General features: G+C 38.4%; 1 protein-coding gene across 10 annotated transcripts in view; it reads left to right on the top strand.

Moving 5' to 3' along the window:
• OSBPL8 (oxysterol binding protein like 8) overlaps positions 1 to 18716 on the top strand; it is a 95472-nt gene that overhangs the window by 69571 nt on the left and 7185 nt on the right. For all 10 annotated transcript variants that reach the window (XM_075150247.1, XM_075150257.1, XM_075150273.1 and 7 more), the window contains 13 exons: positions 418 to 621; positions 5165 to 5249; positions 6441 to 6612; positions 9783 to 10017; positions 11414 to 11598; positions 12372 to 12453; positions 13143 to 13241; positions 13675 to 13771; positions 14113 to 14211; positions 15146 to 15243; positions 16619 to 16708; positions 17302 to 17438; positions 17763 to 17948. In XM_075150247.1, the coding sequence (XP_075006348.1) occupies positions 418 to 621; positions 5165 to 5249; positions 6441 to 6612; positions 9783 to 10017; positions 11414 to 11598; positions 12372 to 12453; positions 13143 to 13241; positions 13675 to 13771; positions 14113 to 14211; positions 15146 to 15243; positions 16619 to 16708; positions 17302 to 17438; positions 17763 to 17948 (1769 nt within the window). The remainder of the gene's footprint in view (positions 1 to 417; positions 622 to 5164; positions 5250 to 6440; positions 6613 to 9782; positions 10018 to 11413; positions 11599 to 12371; positions 12454 to 13142; positions 13242 to 13674; positions 13772 to 14112; positions 14212 to 15145; positions 15244 to 16618; positions 16709 to 17301; positions 17439 to 17762; positions 17949 to 18716) is intronic.

The raw sequence follows: 18716 nt of genomic DNA, 5'->3' as shown, positions 1-18716 counted from the left end.
AAATTCAACTATATCTGAGTTATTTTTTGAATATCCTGTTTTGCTTATCAGATGTCTGCCCTGTTTTCAGAGGAGCTCTGTCTCCAAAGATTATCCTGTCTTCATGCTAGTGGTAAAATATGTTCCAGATAGGAGAATGCATGAAGGTTTCAGATGAATTGTCATACTTCCCGTATCTGGATGTGTGAATACCCATTTGTAGAATAAGTTATTCGTCAAGAAAGAATAGAAGAGTGAGCATTAAAATTATATCTTTGTATTGTCTTTGAAAAACCAGCATAAACTTTTGATAGACCTGATAAACTTTGCTTGAAATAAAAACTAATAAATAATTTCAATTTTAATTCTCATTTTGTTAAGGGGGATGGTTTTGGTATTGGCTTCACTGAGATATAACTGTATCTATTTATCTTTTAGATTCGTGGTACCTTGAAAAGCTGGACCAAACTGTGGTGTGTACTGAAACCAGGAGTGTTGCTTGTTTACAAAACCCCCAAAAATGGCCAGTGGGTAGGAACAGTGCTCCTGAACGCTTGTGAACTCATTGAGAGGCCTTCTAAAAAAGATGGCTTTTGTTTCAAACTTTTTCATCCTTTGGAGCAGTCCATATGGGCTATAAAGGTTAGTGGTAGCATATATGGTTCTTAACGGATGACTAGCATTAGCCAGCTATGAGTAGAGACAACCTTAATGAAAAGCTGAACTACATTTTCTGTTATAACTTTAATGGTTTGTTTATTCTGAATATAAGCCTTCAACAGGTAGTCCTCTTCATCACAAAAAGTATTTGATTTATGCTACTCTGTATACTTAAGTAGCTTCAGAAGTGTGGTGTGCAGAGGGGTGCCATTGAAGAGGGTAACGCCATCACTGGCAATCGTGTAAGCGGAGGGAATGAGTGTATAATGTTGTATTTTACGTCAATCCAATCTGAGAAATTAAGGATGGAAGTGATTTGCCGAAATGAGAGAGTTGAGATGTGTTATAGACATTTCTTGGCTTTCAACCCTATATTCATGTAATAAAAGGTCAGCCTACTTCAATTTGCTTGTAAGAGTAGGAATTCAAATTACTTCCTTGTGCAATAATAGCTTATATTGCAACTTGTTAGCCAATTGTGTTCCTTTTTGGCTACAATTTTAGGAAGATAGATGTTTTTCTTCAGTTCTGATGTCTGTTTGCTTTGTCATACATGGCATAATATTGTGGGCAGCTTTTATCTGTAAGTGTTGAAAAGCACAGCGTGTTCTGCACAGCAAAGGTTTATTTCAATTTCTCATAAGAATCTTTAATGTTTGCTATTACTCATTGTTTATACTCCAGTAAATAAACTATTGTAGTCCTTGTTTTGTGTTTGCATACGGAGAGGGGGTGCGGAAGCACAGCACAAGTGAACATATTTACCTCCTGAAATGATATCTTGTTAAAATTAAATTACTGTACAATATTAGGACCCTTGTCCTAATAAATAAATTAATTACGCCCTCTGCAACATACATTTTAAGATAGCTACTAACTGCGAGATTGTATTTTCTGAATCTTAAATTGATATAGATGTACTGTCACATCTGTAGAATATGCTGCGTTGATCTTGTCTTCCTTATCTCAGAATGGGAAGTCAGTCAGCTAGTGTAATTCCTGATGTTTGTTTGTGGTCTTTCTGAATTGTTGTCATTATCAATGTTACCTAAATTTACCAAACTTAGATCAAATCTTTTGTAGTTGCTTTTGAATGATTTTATTTTAATATTACTTAAGAGGACTTTCCAGTAATTAGTGGTGATCTCACATTTGCAGAACACAAACTTCATATCCTTTTTCAAAGCTATAGGGTTTGGTGTTAATGTGCTTTAATTATTTATGATCATGTATACATACGTTGCAAAGTGGTGGCCTGTCTGCAGAAGATCACAAATCAGTCTTATATTTCTTTATTGCTTGGCAATGAGAAATGGATTTGTTTGTTTTTTTAACTAGATATTTAGAATTTAGAGGACATGCCCCACCAGATTTTTACTTTTTTAAGGTAGGTCAAATTTTGAACCTGAACAAGTTGATATTGTCCATTCTAAATGTGCTGAGAGCTGGAGTGGCGTTTGTTCATTTTGGTATGGCTATTTGCAGTTGAGAATTACTGTATTTAATTAGACGAAAGGCCTTGAAGTTTGAAACCTTTTTCTGCCTTGTTTACCCAGTCAATTATAATGTCCTAGTTACAGATTTATTATCATGAGGCAAACTTTCATAAGCATAATAGCAATTGACTGATTTACAGAGTAGATTTACCAGAACGAGCCTGAAGTCTAAGGCAAAATGAGCCTTGTTCGCAGTCAGTGCAGGAAGATGACATTGCAAGAACCATTTACACAGGTGTAAGTACTGCAGAAGATTTTCTCCCTTCAACACACTTCCCATAGTGTGTCCTTCTGGCAGACTGCAAATTCTCTTCTGCAGTAGTTTGTGGCCAGTCACTTCACACGCTCCCTTAAGACTGTTGCTGTGGTCTTTGATGTTCCTCCTGCACTCTGAGGTAGCTGATGCACTGTACCTTGTTCCATCTTCCTCATGTGCCCGGCCCTGATGCCATTTCAGTTTTCTAAAATTCATAAATAGAAAAGCTATTGCAAATAATTTTTCATAAGTACATTTAGTCAAGTGTGACTGCCTATCAGTTTTTATTGCTTTCTCTGAATGTTCATGGCATTTGAGTTTTATTGGCATGAATATCCTGTAGGAAGTAAACTTCAAAGTTTTTTTTAATCTAGTGGAATTTTTAACTTGCCCGTTACCTTGTATTGGAGTAATTGTACCATCATTCTGTCAGGAACAGAGACAGTTCAAATAAAGTCACCTAACAAATGGAAACTAATGTCTCTCTTGTACAGAACACTAACATGCTGAAAATTGATTTTGAAACCATAATGGGTGATATCAAAGAAAAATGTCCAGTGCAGTTACTCCAAAATAAGTCAACCTACTTAAATGTTCACTGCAAATTATTCATTCAGTTTTAATCAATGTATTGTCAAAGCACCTAGGGGAGTATAGCTTTCTTGCATTAAAAAAAAACCCAAACACCAAACCCACACTTCATCTCTAAATTATAGTTGTTTGGTACAGAGTAAGTAGTGTACCCTGCATGCCTACAGTATAACCCTAAAGGGGAGCTCACGGGCAGAGATCTGCCCTTAGTCCATGTCCTGTGACCTGAGAGTTTTGAGGACTTGTGATGGCTAAGGTCTTTGCACGGTGCTGGTGCACCCACAGTGCCGCGGTCCCCTCTGTGCAGCGCCCCAGCACCTCTCCCACCGCTGGCACTGCCCTGCGCCGCGGTGCTCGCCCCTCCCCAGGGGCCTGGTGAGAGTGAGACCTCTTCCCTGCTTGTCCACCCTTGGGGCAAGGGGTGCTCATGCATGGGATTGCCCCACCTGGTTCTCCTAACTCGCTAACTCCTAATCCCCGTGTTGCCACTTCACCAAAGACTTTTCATAGGCGCACCTTTCTGCTCGCTTGGAGCGGGACTGAGCACCCAAGTTGCTGTTACTCCATACTGACTATTCAGGAGTTTCTGAACATCATTTACAGCAGCGCTAGCTTGCCTGTATTGGTATTTAAGTGCCACCAAGGCTCCTTGTTACTCACCTCTCGCCCTCAGAAACGTTCTGGCTGTTTCATTCTGCTTGCTTCTAAAATATCTGCCTTTTTCTGCTTTTGCTCAAAACTTCTGCTGGCTTTCCAATTCCCTCTTCTAAGCCGTGTACTGGCTTTTCATTAGGCGTCTGTCTGGGGAAAATCAATCCAGACCAAAATGTGTTAACTCATCAGTTAGGCAGGCTTAACCCAGCTTTCAACGATAGCTTCAAGTATGTTTAATACAGCCCTCTTTGCCTACAAGTTTTCTTAAAGTTACCATAGGTAAACTTTTTTGGAAGGGGCTTTAAAATGGTTGTTTAGCATTTTATTCTAAAATGAAGCTCAACAGACGTGGAAAGGTCTTTTGGATTTTTTTTTTCCTTTTAATTTGGAATGTGAAGAACTTCATAGTGAAAATTAAACTTTGGCATTTGACATCCTCTGTGTGTCTTTTAGCTGAACATAATGTCATGCTGTCCTGCTGATGTCCTTTATAGAGACACTTAAGCATCTAAATGTCTTTTATGGACCTGGGCATCATCTTTTTTTTTCCTTATTTAAATGCCAAGCTTACCGTTAGGCACCTAAATATTGTGTGGAATTGACTACTGGATAGGTAGAGAAGTTGAAGGAGAAGGAGGGAGGAAGAAAGAATGAGTGGGTTCCTATAGTAATACATAGTGTTTAGGTGGGAGGAGTTATTTCCATTTTATTTGAATATCAATTGACTCATCTGTCTTCTGAAGACAGGCAAAAATCATGCAGTTCTGGAGCATAGGATGCTGCTGAGACACCAAACACATTTTCGTGTAAAACAAGGATGAAGGGGATCACTAAAGAGGGCTTCCCATTCTCTGCAGGGATTTGGCTTGCCCTCCTGTCTCTCTGTGCTGTGAATCGTAGCATCCTCGTAGGAATTGAGAGGAACCTTTGCTCTCATGAAGAACAAATGGGACTGGAGGGGGAAGAGCCAGTGGCTGTACAAATGTGGGGTCTTCTACTAGGCAGCACTTGTCAATCAGGTCTCTTAAACCACCCCACAGATGTGTCTTTTATTTTGCTTACTTTCAATCTTACCTCTTCAGATGAAATATTGAGCTGAAGAGGAATGGCTTGTCCCATGTGATCTCTCTACACCCACCTGCAGGAATCCCCGGACAGTGAGGGTGACTCCCCTGTGGTGTTTCTTTTGATGCTTTTGTCGTCTTGCTATAAGTAGCATCAGCAGAACATTTCCAAGTTACTACGCCAAGTATGATTTACAAAAAAAAAAACCCACCAAAAATTATTTGAATCCCAAAGACCGTTCTTTTTAAAGTGGGGTTGAAGTGGGAGCTATTCTTAGAATGAAGTCTTTGAAGAAGAAATCCAGTTAAAGAGGGCTGTCCATCTTTCCATTCATGTCTTCATTAGATGTTGCTGAGTGACAGTAAATAGCCCTGCAGTGTGTCAGCTTGTTATTACATTGAATGATAAACTGTAAAACTGAATTAAAATATCTGATGCTGTTGCTTGTTTTGTGTATTTCAAGGGTCCCAAAGGCGAAGCAGTTGGTTCTATAACTCAGCCATTGCCCAGCAGTTATTTGATCATCCGAGCCGCTTCAGAATCAGATGGTAAATAGATATTTCAGTGTTCTTCCGCAGTGACAGCAGTTAGTTATTAGAAAGAGATGGCTTCAGTTGTCTTACCATGTCTATTACAGCACTGTAATTGCAGTTTAATTGTTGTTACGGTTCTCCCTTAACTTAGTGCATTCAGTTGTGTTGGTACTAGTAGTTTTTCATGGTTATTAAAGGAGAATTTTGACCTGAAGAAACTGTCATTGAACTCCTTGCAGTTGCGAGCATTGGCTGGGTGCAGGAGGGGCGAAGGTTTATTTTGGATTTAATTATATTAATGTATGTCTAAATATATTAATGTATGTCTAAATACTCAAGCTAGTGCCTTTCTAAAGTGCCAATGTGGACATTCTTTCTTTCTAATGAAAGCATTTGTATATTATAAAGTGCAGCAGTTGCATAGAGTTTTAGTAGTAAAAGTTCCTTCAAAATACGGTTTTGTAACACCCTTCATCACTGAGAAGGTGGTGGTCACTATCAATACAACCATCTTCAAAGGTTACAATGTGGAAACAAAACTTAAGACTGTTGTATAACCTTTCTAGCAGCTGCTTTCCTTCAACTGATTAATTAAGCATATCCCTGCAGACTTTAAAAATAGGACTTTATTTGCCTTCTGTATTGAAAAAAGGATTAGATACATGGAAATGAGGAAATAAGGAGCGGAAAGAACACACAAATTTGTTTAGTTACTTTTGCCAAAAAAAATTAGAATGTCTGCTATTTTATATTGAAATGGCATTTATATGCTGTCATTATAGCTCCTTTTCCACATTGTTAATGTATTACATGAGCAAATGTTGCAGACCGATGCAGTTACTTAGTCTTCAAAACTAGAGCAGGGTTGCAGGCAACTTTGGAGGAATTCAGCAGTGAGGGCCTGGATGGAACCAGGCATGGAAAACTTGCATTAAGGAAGAAATGCTGGAATGTGCTCTAGCAGAATCATGACTTACCTTGCTTGTCCTACCCTGAAGCATCCCTTGTACCAGAGCTGGGTAGTTGTGAGTTGTTTTTATGTCCCCACAAAATTATAAAATCCAATGCTTGTAACATGGAACAACTCTGAAGTATGTCTTCAAAGGCAATGTAAGCAGACCCAAAAGGATTGTGAAATTAGGAAATGGAAGTTGTATGGTTCAGTTAAATCCTTAATTTTTAGTCTAATAATAAATTTGTCTTTAGGCAGGTGTTGGATGGATGCTTTGGAGCTGGCACTGAAATGTTCAAGTCTGCTTAAACGTACAATGATTAGAGAAGGTAAAGAACATGATTTGAACTCTTCAGCAGACAGTACTCACGTCTCTCTCTATGGTCTGCTTCGTGCTAACAACTTGCACAGTGGAGAAAACTTACCGTAAGTGAATTAATTACTAAACCTGATTATCCTGTTGGCAGAACCTTGTATGATAACTTCTCCACAGGGAGAATCTCTTTCTAAGGTTGCAGTTCTTTTTGCTCCTGTGTTTTATATTATATGTGGATAAAACGAAAAAATCTTTTTTCAAGCAAAGTGGGTACAGAGGAAAATTTGGCCCAAGGAACTCAAAGTCGAGTATGACATCAGTAAGTTTAAGTACTCAGTTAAACTGTTGAAGTTTTAATTTTTTCTATCTTGAAGTTGGTCTCTCTTGTTAGCTTCACCTGAAAATAAGAAGTTTAGTACATGTGACAAAAATTGGTAGGTGTGAATATAAGTTGCTGCTCTTTGGTTAAAGAAATTAATAATCCTATCGTTATTTAAGTGGTTTCAGTATGTCTCAGCTTTGAATCATCAGGTGGATGAACAATGATTCAGTCACCCTATTATTATATTAAATTAAATGCACAAAAGTTGAAATTATCTGGTATCACCTGGTATCTAATGTCTGAGTGCCCTTGAGTAACTCCCTGTTTATTTCAATAAATACTTTTAGCCAGGTTTTTGGGAGCATAAGCTTTTGTGGAAATATATTATTAAACAAGCATGGCGAATGAATGGTGTTTTCAAACACTTCAATTGTGGTACCGAACTGCATTAGAAATTATAAAAGATTTAGTCCTTTATTTGAAATCATTGGGTCTGAAGCTTGTGCTATGCACAGTTTCTCTCAGTAATCCTCCACCAATTCGATGTACTTTCAGGTGGACGTAAATTTATTTCAGATAAATCCTTCCACCCATGAAGATTTAGCTGCCCATCTGTCTTTTCCGAGTGGGCAGGAATTTTGTGCTGCTGTTAAGAGTACGATCCTGTATTTGAGATAGAAGACCTGGACTGGGAGAAATGCAATTCTTTCTGGCATAGATAGTCTGAGAAAAGCACAGTAAAGGCAAATTTCTGCCCCCAGTCCAGGTTCAAGGCCCTATCCACCTGACCAAGCAGGCTCAGCTACAGTTTTGCTCTTTCCATTATCTCATGGAAACAATAAAACTGCTGTGTACAATTCAGCTGGAGATCTGTACTCATGAATAGTAGTTTAATATCAGCAGCTGGCCCAGATTACAATCACAGCAATTAGCTACAACTGTTAAGTCTAATTAAGACTAATGGTTTAATTAAGTAGATCTTTGGATATAGGATATTCTAAGAGTATTCAGTGTGCTTAACTATTTAAGCAACAAAACCTGCAGGCCTAGTTTTAATGGGGTTGGCAGGAGAGGGAGAAGAAAGGTGAAAGCAATTTTAGCTTCAACTGAGCGCTAGCTTTTTTAAGTACGTTAATAGCAAGAGGAGGTCCAGGGAAAACACTGGACCCATACTTGTTGAAGACAGCCACCTGAAAAATAGGAATGAAGAAAAAGCGGAGACATTCAATGCTTTTTTTGCCTCAGTCTTTGATAATACCGGTAGACCTTGGGGTGTCCGGTCCTCTGAGTTGGAGGACCACAAGTGCGGGAACAGTGACTTTCCATTTGTGGACACTGAAATTGTAAGAGACCAATTGTATCAGCTGAATGTTCGTAAGTCCATGGGGCCTGATGGGATTCATCCCAGAGTACTGAAGGAGCTAGTGGATGTTACAGCAGGACCCCTCTTGATCATCTACCAGAGGTCTTGGGAGGGTCTCCACTGACTGGAAGCTAGCCAATGTTGTTCCACTTCACAAGAAGGGCGTGAGGGAAGACCCAGGGAACTGCAGACCTACTAGTCTAACCTCAGTGCCTGGAAAAATTATGGGCAAGATCATACTGGGTGCTATTGAAAGACATTTAAAGAGCAATGCAATCATTGGGCACAGTCAACATGGGTTCACAAAGGGAAAGTCCTGTTTAACTGATTTGATATCCTTCTATGATAAGGTCACCCACCTAGCGGATGAAGGGAAGGTGGTGGATGTCTTTTTTCTGGATTTTAGTAAGGCTTTTGATACTGTCCCTCACATCATCCTTCTGGACAAGTTGTCTAGCTGTGAGATGAGCAGGTTCACGATTTGCTGGGTGAAGAACTGGCTGAACGACAGGGCTCAAAGTGTTGTAGTGAATGGGGCTACATCTGGCTGGCGATCAGTCACCAGCTGTGTTCCTCAGAGCACAATCCTAGGGTCTGTTCTGTTCAGTATTTTTATCAATGACCTGGATGCAGGGGCTGAATGCACCATTAGCAAGTTTGCTGATGATACCAAACTGGGAGGTGCTGTTGACTCTCTTGAGGGACAGGAGGCCTTGCAGAGGGATCTAGATAGATTGGAGCATTGGGCAATCATCAGTGGCATGAAATTTGAAACAAGAACAAATGCGGACTTCTGCACCTGGGACAGAGTAACACCGGACATAAGTACAAATTGGGAGAGGAGTGGCTGGAGAGCAGCCCTGCAGAGAGGGATCTGGGGGTGCTGGCTGACAGCAGGCTCAGTATGAGTCAGCAGTGTGCCCTGGCAGCCCAGAGGGCAAACCGCATCCTGGGGTGCATCAAACACGGCATAGCCAGCCGGTCAAAAGAGGGGATTATCCCGCTGTATTCAGTGTTGGTGCGGCCTCACCTTGAGTGCTGTGTGCAGTTCTGGGCCCTGCAATTTAAGAAGGATGTGAAGGACCTCCGCGTCCAGCGGAGGACAACAAAGCTGATGAAAGGGCTGGAAGGAATGTTCTGTGAGGAGTGTCTAAGGACTTTGGATTTGTCTAGTTTGGAGAAAAGGAGGCTGAGGGGCGACCTCATTGCTCTCTACAGCTTCCTGAGGAGGGGAAGGGGAGAGGGAGGTGCTGATCTCTTCTCCCTGGGATCCAGGGGTAGGACGCATGGGAATGGTTCACAGCTGCGCCAGGGGAGGTTTAGACTGGACATTAGGAAGCATTTCTTTACCAAGAGGGTGGTCAAACACTGGAACAGGCTTCCTAGAGAGGTGGTCGATGCCCCAAGTCTGTCAGTGTTTAAGAGGCGTTTGGACAATGTCCTTAACAACGTGCTTTAACTGTTGGTCAGCCCGCAGGTGGTCAGGCAGTTGGACTAGATATCATTGTAGGTCCCGTCCAACTGAACTATTCTAAACTTGGTGTGTTTGACAATTGTGTGAAGTTCAAGTTTCATTTAGCCTTTATTTTTTGTAGGTTAAATGACAGTGAAATTGAAAGGCATCACTTTAAAGATCAAGATATGTACTCTGACAAATCTGATAAGGAAAACGACCATGACCACGAGGAATCTGATAATGATGGATTGGGGAAAAGCGAAGAAAGTGATAGCGACACTTCGGAGCGACAGGATGATTCTTACATTGATCCAGAACCAATTGATATCAAGGAAACTACTTATTTAGAACAGAGTCATGAAGAACTTGGGGAGGTAAAAGTGCTGTTGATGTAGTGAGCAAGCAGCTTCTCCAAATAGGAAGCTGATATTTTAGGGGTCAGACTATGCTTGAAAGCTGACTTGCAGGATTGCCTTTCATATTTTCAGCAATAATGGGGGGAAAAAGTTATGTTCACCCGTGTTCTGCTCTGCTTTGCCACTCTTGTGCTTGTGTCTAAGATTTTGACAGAGATAATGACATTATCTGGAATATTGCTCAGACAGAAGGTGCTCAGTTTGAAAGGGCCACCTGCAGAAGAAGTTGACCATGTCTACCTGTCCTTTTGTAGTTATTTCGATTTGTTTTTTATTAACTTACTCCTGTTTTTTTCTTCAAGTAAAAATCTTCAAGTTGAAGATTTTAATGCAGGCTGGCACCTCTGTTTTTCTACTGCAAGAGAGGAGTTAAGCAGCCGTGGGGTCTGCAGAATTCAGACGAAGGCTTGCTGTGTTTCTGATATCACCTTGCATTCTAATATGATGCCCCAGAGCTGTCATTCCACTTCCGCAGGTTGTCTTACGTATCTACACAGGCAAATATGACAGGGATTTGTATGTTTTACTTGCTATAAAGATACCAAAAAACTTAGTAACAGAAATTGAGATGAGCTTTTTCACAGATCTCCCCTTTCTTCTCAAAGGGAAGAACTAACTGTGAGATTTCTTTTTCATACCTATGGGACATAAATACTTTGTGCTTTATTGCTTTCTAGTATTGTTTCCAAAAGAAGCAGTAGTTTAGGAAAAGTTGAGGAGGAGTTTAAGTTTACAATAAATTCTTGAGTATGCGTTTTAGAACTGTTCTGGAAAGAGGGATGCTTTTCCTACAACCTTTGCTTTTGATTTCAGAAACTGTAAGGAAGAATATCTCTCCTCTTCTTGGACAGAAAGGAGGGTATTGGGGTGTGGCTGTTGGTTTTACTCACTTACCCCTAAGTAGTGGTTTTCTTTAAGGAAAATCACTGATACTGTTGACTAGTCAAGGCAGTGAAAAGCATAAATGTGGCAGCTTTCATGGTGGGGGAAAGTTGGTAGAATGAACAGGCCTTTGCTATATAAGTCCTGCACATGAGAACGCAGGGTCATGTACCTGATGCCCAGGAAAGGACTACGGAGGATTTCTGAACAACATTCTACCTCAAATTTTTCTGTTCTAGGGCTGATGAAAACAAATGCAATTTTTAATGCTGAGTAGTATATCTATCATACTTCATTAAAGATGTATCATAAGTGTATTTAGAGAAACTTGTTTTTTCTCCCATAGTTGCTTCAGCTTTTCTGAATCGTTCATTTTTAAGTATCCATTTTCCATTTTCATTGCATCCTTAGAATGTGTTGACCTGTCTTCTGGAGGATTATTTTCTTGTAATCAGTTTTTTGTTCATCTTAGGCAGGGGAGGCTGCTCAGACAGAAGTAGTGTCAGAAGAAAACAAAAGTCTGATTTGGACACTGCTGAAGCAAGTCAGGCCAGGAATGGACTTGTCCAAGGTTGTACTGCCTACATTTATCTTGGAACCTCGTTCTTTCCTGGACAAGCTGTCTGATTACTACTACCATGCAGACTTTCTGTCCGAGTGAGTCAATCCTATCTCTGGTTTTCGTTCTCTTCATTTTTTAACTAAAATGGGGTAACAGTGTATACTGAAACATTTGATCCGGTCTACAACAACATCGTGTACTCCTTAGAGTTTGAATGTTTGTCTGACAATGTATCAGTCATCAGATATCCTTGTTTTCTGAAAGCTAACTGCCTGAGAGCTCATATAGTACGTCTTGAAGTAGTGGAGTCTGGCCCCGCTTAGTAGTGGCAATTGTGTTGCAGACATTTCTGGTTTAGCTTTTGGAGACTGATTAGAAGACTTCTCAAAATTAGTTTAATTTTTTTTCTCTAAGAGGCATATTTAAAATGGTAAAAGAGTACCAGTTAACCTTTTAAGTACAATGTTAAATTCCATTCAGATTTATAGTTGCCTGCTCAAATGTAGCTAATAAAGACTGTAAATTGAAATATTATTCAACAATAATTTCTATATGTGAGTAGGCTGGTTCTCTAAAATAGTACCTTTTATAAATGGAAGAACTTAAGTGGGGGTGGAACAGGATTTAATGTTACAAAGAACAGACTCAATTATGGAAATAGCATTTCTGATTTTTTGTTTGATTTCCATTTTCAGACAATTATTTGAAAACTTTGAATTTGATGCAATGAGGCTGAAAGTTTTACAGTACTGCAAATCACAAAACCTTTTAGTCCAATCCTAGATACAAGATATATCACAGCGATTGATAGCGTGTTATAACTGAAAGAATATTGATATTTAATCTGTGTGTTCTGTTTGATTCATAGAGCTGCTCTTGAAGAGAATGCTTACAACCGCATGAAAAAAGTAGTGAAGTGGTATTTGTCGGGATTCTACAAAAAGCCAAAGGTGTCCTCTCACGTATTATTTTGTCTTTACTTTAGTCATTGTGTCTAGTTTGAGGGTTTAGGGATGTGCTGGAGTAAGTTTTTGTTTTTAAATTATATTGTTATGCATTTTTAAAAGCAAGGTTAAGTATTCATTATTTTCGCAAATACATTGTGGACGGTCCCTTCCCATGCTTAAAATAGACTATATTCAGTTGGGGTTTTTTTCCCTTGGAGTAGAAGCTGGACTAAACATTTTGTGATAAAGTTGAGCCAGTTCTATGTTTACCATTCTTCAGTGATAACATGCTGCAGTTGGAGGAGTAATATTTCCACTACTTCCTTTAGCTTTACACTAAATATTCTGTATAGTCGTGTTGGTGGAAACACTATTGAAGAGAGAAAGTACTTACTACCTGACTTCAGACACAAGGTCTGTAATAATTCTCCTACAAAAATTGTTATATTCTGTTTGTCCTTTTATGTAACCTGGAATAGTTTATCAGACACACTAAATCTATGCCCATTTCCTTAGAATGAAGAGCAGAGTAACTGAGTGTAATATTCAAATGATGAAATCAAGTACAATGTGCTTCAGCATATATATTATGATTTTTTGTGTGTGTCTTTCTTTATCAGTCTGTCACTGAAGATATTTTGCAAGTTCTATACCTGCATTGTATGGTTACTCTCTGTTCTGTTTCTATTTAGGGACTAAAAAAGCCATACAATCCTATACTTGGTGAGACTTTCCGCTGCATGTGGATTCATCCAAGGACAAATAGCAAGACTTTTTACATTGCAGAACAGGTAGCTGCAATAACCAGCACAAATATTTTGAAGAAAAATAAATATATCGCATTTTTGTGCTAGATAAATGATGTGGCGGTTTCAGAAACTGTATTTAAGTGTATGAATAATATCCTAAAAGCTCTCCTGATGAGCGTAGGTTCTTTTATAGATGTCTCTTTTAGTGTGTCTTCCTAGAGAGACAGAGAGAAAGGTGCTTTCCATCATTTTTGTTTCCTCTTCCTCCAGTAAAAGTCAGGTGCTAATTTTCCTAACTCTTGAAATTCAGTAAGAACATTTGCTTGATCTTTATCTTTAAAGATAATAGTCACATTTTACATATATTAACTGTATTCTATTACGTGCAGCTTGAATTTTGCATTCTATCATTATTAGCTCAAGGTTTATACTATGTTGCATGTTCTTTTTTTTTTAAACATGTTTTTTTCAACAGGTATCCCATCATCCTCCAATATCTGCCTTCTATGTTAGCAACCGCAAGGATGGTTTTTGCCTTAGTGGTAGCATTCTGGCCAAATCCAAATTCTATGGTAAATAATGGTTTTTTTTGGTTGTACCTTTATTGAGGAGTGTAAAATTGGTGCAAATGAGCTGTGTTTTGTGGATGAAAGAAGGCTGTTAGAAGAACCAGGGGGTTGATCATTGTATTATCCTTTCCTTACAAATTTTTGCTACTGGTCTTTGGAATATTAATTTCTATTTTTGGAGTATTTTAATTTTTAATTGGAGAAGTGTATTATAGTGGCTTCATTAGACAGGATAGATTGCAATGTTAAATATACTGATGTTCTTAATTTTATTGCTCATTATTAGGAAATGTTGACTGTTGTCTTCAGGGTGAGAAATGTCATTTTCTGTCTTTGAATTTCAGGGAATTCATTATCTGCCATACTAGATGGAGAAGGACGGCTAACATTCCTAAATAGGGGAGAAGATTATGTAATGACAATGCCATATGCTCATTGTAAAGGTAGTGGGGTTTTTTTCATTCTCTAGATGGCAAAGTTATGAGAACAGAAGTTTAATATTCTAAATAGTTCATTGTTCTAAATAGTATACCGTGTTGGATTCAAGCTTGTCATCTGAGAAGAGTGTTCTGAACATTAGCAACATTGGTGGCTCTAGGCCTCTACGTATTTTATCAGGAGAAAAATATATCTATTGTTTAAGCAATGATATACTTTTTTTGGCACAGAAAAAGATTTTTTTCATAAATAGTAAGAGCATATATATAGCTATCTGTCATTACATGACAGTAATTTACTGTTTGAATTGCTTTTTTTAAAGAACAGTTTTGAGCTTTTCCAATATTTTCCTCTTGTAAACATAAAAGGCAGTGTAGTATCACACCTCACTGTGTGATCTGAGTGTAAATCACGACCATTTGTCTTTACTTTCACTATGGGAAACCAGTCAGTAGTTCATAGAGCTTTCTGGAAAGTCAGTAGTAGTACAAAATACACTGCAGAGTTGCTGATTTTTAAACTGTTACTTACTCAGTTATACCTACCCATATATTCTCTGCCAGAATTCTCTTTCAGAAGCCTTATAATCAGCAACTATATTTGAGATGTATGAAAATTAATTAGCAGAATTAGATAATTTGATGTTAGTTTGGAAGGCTCTTCTCTTTCCATTGTTCATGGTTGGTTTTAATACTCTGTTGGATATTTTTTTTTTTTGTATGGCTTTGGTGACAAAAATTCACTGAGATCTTTTTGGTTTTGTTTGGGTTATCTTTTTTGGCAGAAAGATCATGCTTATCGTTGGGAAAGATCGTCTGAAAAAGATGATTTTTCCTCTGGCACAGACATGTTTGCTCTAGGAATTGTGCCCAAGTAACTTAGGTTTTTTGTCTTGTTCAGTTATAAACATTCATTTTAGCTGGTTTTTTTCTCTTGCAGGAATTCTTTATGGCACAATGACCTTAGAGCTTGGGGGAACAGTCAACATAACCTGTGAGAAAACTGGCTACAGTGCAACAATTGAATTCAAACTCAAGGTTAGTAAATGCTGTGAGTGGGCACAAGAAGGAGAATGAGCATAATGATAATTAAAAAAAAAATATATTAGGTCACTCCTTAGATATGATCTGATGTAATATGGAATTGTCTTTTTGGAAACGGAGGAATTTTCATTTTAACTGCTACATATCCAGCTATGTGTATCTAGCAAATAGTGGGGTTTTTTTTTTAAAAAAGGGAATTATACTGTCATCTCTTTTTTTAATGTATTCTTCTGCGTCCAGAGGTTTTGACAGCAACTTACAGTGCTGTCTTCATCTCCGGGGATAAGAGATGCAAACATATTGTATGAATCTTAAGAACAGCTCTAGTGGGGAAAAAGCAGTGGTCTGTCTTACCTCCAGCAGTGGCAACAGTGTGTGTCTAGGAAAGTGTCTAGGGGAGCTGTTTGGTGAGCTGATCAGTGGTTCAGGTATTTTGTGTATTGTTGTTAAGACACCTTGCTGATTTCTAATTCTCTAAAAATCTTCAGAGTCTTTTTAAACTACTGGAGAGCCCTTGGAGGAGAACTCAGAACCAGGTTCCCCTCTTCCATCCTGGGTAAAATTTAAGTTGCTCACGATACCTCGAATAAAGATGATGCAAAGGCTTTGGCTAACATTTATAGCAGCCTAATGCCCAGTGCTAAGCAACAATTTACATGAACTGTTTTTGGCAGCTGTGCTTGCTGTAGGAGCCCCACTTCACTCACAAAAGCTAAACAAAGGTTTCTAAACTACTTAGAGATGGCTTGCACTTCTGAAAAATACATTTGCCATCTTTGAAGCAGAAACTGATTTAAAGCTGAATAAACAGTTGTTAAGGAGAAGTGTGCACGTGGAGAGGGAAACTATATTCAGTTGAAATTATAGGGTGAACATAAAAGTTAGGAGGCTGTGTTAATTGATATTTTGCCTCGTCAGCCCACAGGATACAGTGGACTGTATCCTGTACAGACTGTCGAAAAAGCCGAAGAAAATCCCTGGCAATCATTTTTGCTGTTGCTCCTGCAAGAGTTAATCTCTAGTAAGAAGTGGTCCTTGTCAAAGTGGTGAAATTAGTGTAGCAAATGACTGTTTCCTCCAAGATATCATTGTGTCGCTATTTTCTGCATTATTTTCTGTTTTCTTTCCACATTTTTTAGAAAATGCTTTTGCTCAGCAAATGTTTTATGAAAATACAGCATAAGAGAACTACTCACTGTGGTTTTAGACTTGTTTTGGGGATTAAACAGGCAGAAGTTATAATATTAAAAGTCATCAGGGCTGTTTACATCACATTTCATAAATGCACTTTTTTCCTTAACACTAAACATAAATGCAAAAATAGTTTGCTGTTAAAACAAACATGAAAGCATTTCTTTTTGTTTTGCAGCCTTTTTTGGGTAACAACGACAGTGTTAACCAAATATCAGGGAAAATTAAGCTTGGCAAAGAAGTTCTGGCTATTTTGGAGGGTCACTGGGTAAGTAGTGAGTGATGGTATTTTATAAATTCTGGCTGATAGTTGAGACAGGTGAAAATAGCACTTAGTTACAAAAAAGATCCAAGTTTAAAAAAAAGAGTTGATTAAGTACCATAGAAAGTACTTTTATAGAAAGTATCTCTTTATAGTTTGACGGTTCTCAAGAAAGTATAGAATCAACATAGTGTTATTTGCAACTGTTAAAAGGTGGAAACGTGTACATTTGAGTAGTTAATGAAAAAAATACATTTCAGTTTGTGAAATGTTTTTAGTATATGTGTTAGTACTGTGAAGAATTGTTATGGCACCAGCATGAAATGTTAAAACTTGTTTCAGCTCTGGGTGAGATGACACTGGCACCGCTGGTTTTTGGGTGTGGTAATGGTTCCATTGCATCTCTGTTCCAAGTTAGAACTAGCACAGAGTGCAGAAATTGTATTTTAAAGTTAGCATATCTAATTATTCTTAACCACATGCATCCAAAAGAAAAGAAATTCTTGTTACAAAAAAAATTGCTTATTCCTCCCTTTTGTGTTATTTTGGCAGTCTTTGAGATTATTACAATTCAGGTAATTGAATTATATATATTACAGGACAGTGAAGTTACTATCAGTGACAAGAAGACAGATGTTTCAGAGACTTTCTGGAACCCGACATCTGATATCAAGCAGCGTAGATTACCTAGATACACAGTGAAGTTTGAAGAGCAGGATGACTTTGAGTCAGAGAAGTAAGTTCACTTTAGAACCATGTGTAATTACTTTGACAAAATAAAAACTCATAATCTTCTCCAAATTATGAACAAATTATGATTGCTTTCTTTCCCATGTTTGCCGATATTGGCCTGTAAAACAAGAAAGCCACACTGTTATATACAAGGTCATTATTTACAAACCTTACAATCATGGAAAGTCTTGATGGAAATGTTACATATGTTACAACATGGTAATATTCTGTTTAGAAGTTGGTCCGTTTACTTAGTCTATAATTAAGGAAATGTTTGCAATTATTTCTGTCAACCCGAATGTAACTCTGTATGTTGCTTGTTTGTCAGGCTTTGGCAACAAGTGACAAGAGCAATAAATAATAAAGACCAAACAGAAGCTACTCAAGAGAAATACGTTCTGGAAGAAGCTCAGAGAAAGAGTGCCAAAGAGAGGAAACTCAAGGGTGAAGAGTGGACCTGCAAGCTGTTTGATCAGGATTCAGTCACAGGAGAATGGCACTACAAATATGCCGAGTGAGTCCTGAAGTGCTTGTAACAAAAAATGCTTGTTAAATTCTTGGTAGTGTTGCTGAGCCTCTTCCTGTGGTTTCAGGAGCAAAAGAACTCAAGTATATAGCTGAGTTCAAACTCGTTAAATACGCAATGCTACTTGATATTCTTATTTATGTATTTTAATTAAAATGCATAATTTTTTAGCTGAACTTGGTTGGCCCTTTTAGTATTGAGAAGGCAGTGATTGCTAATGTAGCAAACCATGTTTCATGTAACCATTGCAATGGGCTTTTTCTGGTTTTATCTTTATGGTTATGTGCCTCTACAAATCCATGCTATGTTTTAGAGTTTCTTGTGCTCCTTTTCCCACCCCCTCAGACTGACCAGAGCAGCTACACAGATCTTCCCAGACTGGAAAATATGGTACATATGGGCATACCAATTGGAAATCAGAAAATCTAGTGTCTGGAAATCAGAAAAGCCTGTGCTTAGTTGAACTGAGCTATTTGATTTGTTATATGTTAGAATAACTCTGAGAATAACAGGTTTACAGCAGTGGTTAATGCTGGGACCAGGTGGCTCTGCTCAGCTGTCAGATATGCCCTGCACACATGAGTGTCTGTGATCTCTTTGTGTGATGATCTGGATCAGAAGATGAAGATGTAGCTGTCTCCCTGACTGCTGGGATGCATTCTGTGTTCTCACCGACGCTTGCAAGAGTCAGCTTGGAGCTGAGCCCTTTACTAGTGATGGTTTTCACAGAATACCCACATTCTGCTGATTCTTTTT

Source organism: Calonectris borealis, chromosome 1, assembly GCF_964195595.1.
Source record: "Calonectris borealis chromosome 1, bCalBor7.hap1.2, whole genome shotgun sequence".
Taxonomy (NCBI): domain Eukaryota; kingdom Metazoa; phylum Chordata; class Aves; order Procellariiformes; family Procellariidae; genus Calonectris; species Calonectris borealis.
This window is presented reverse-complemented; position numbering and strand designations above follow the sequence as displayed.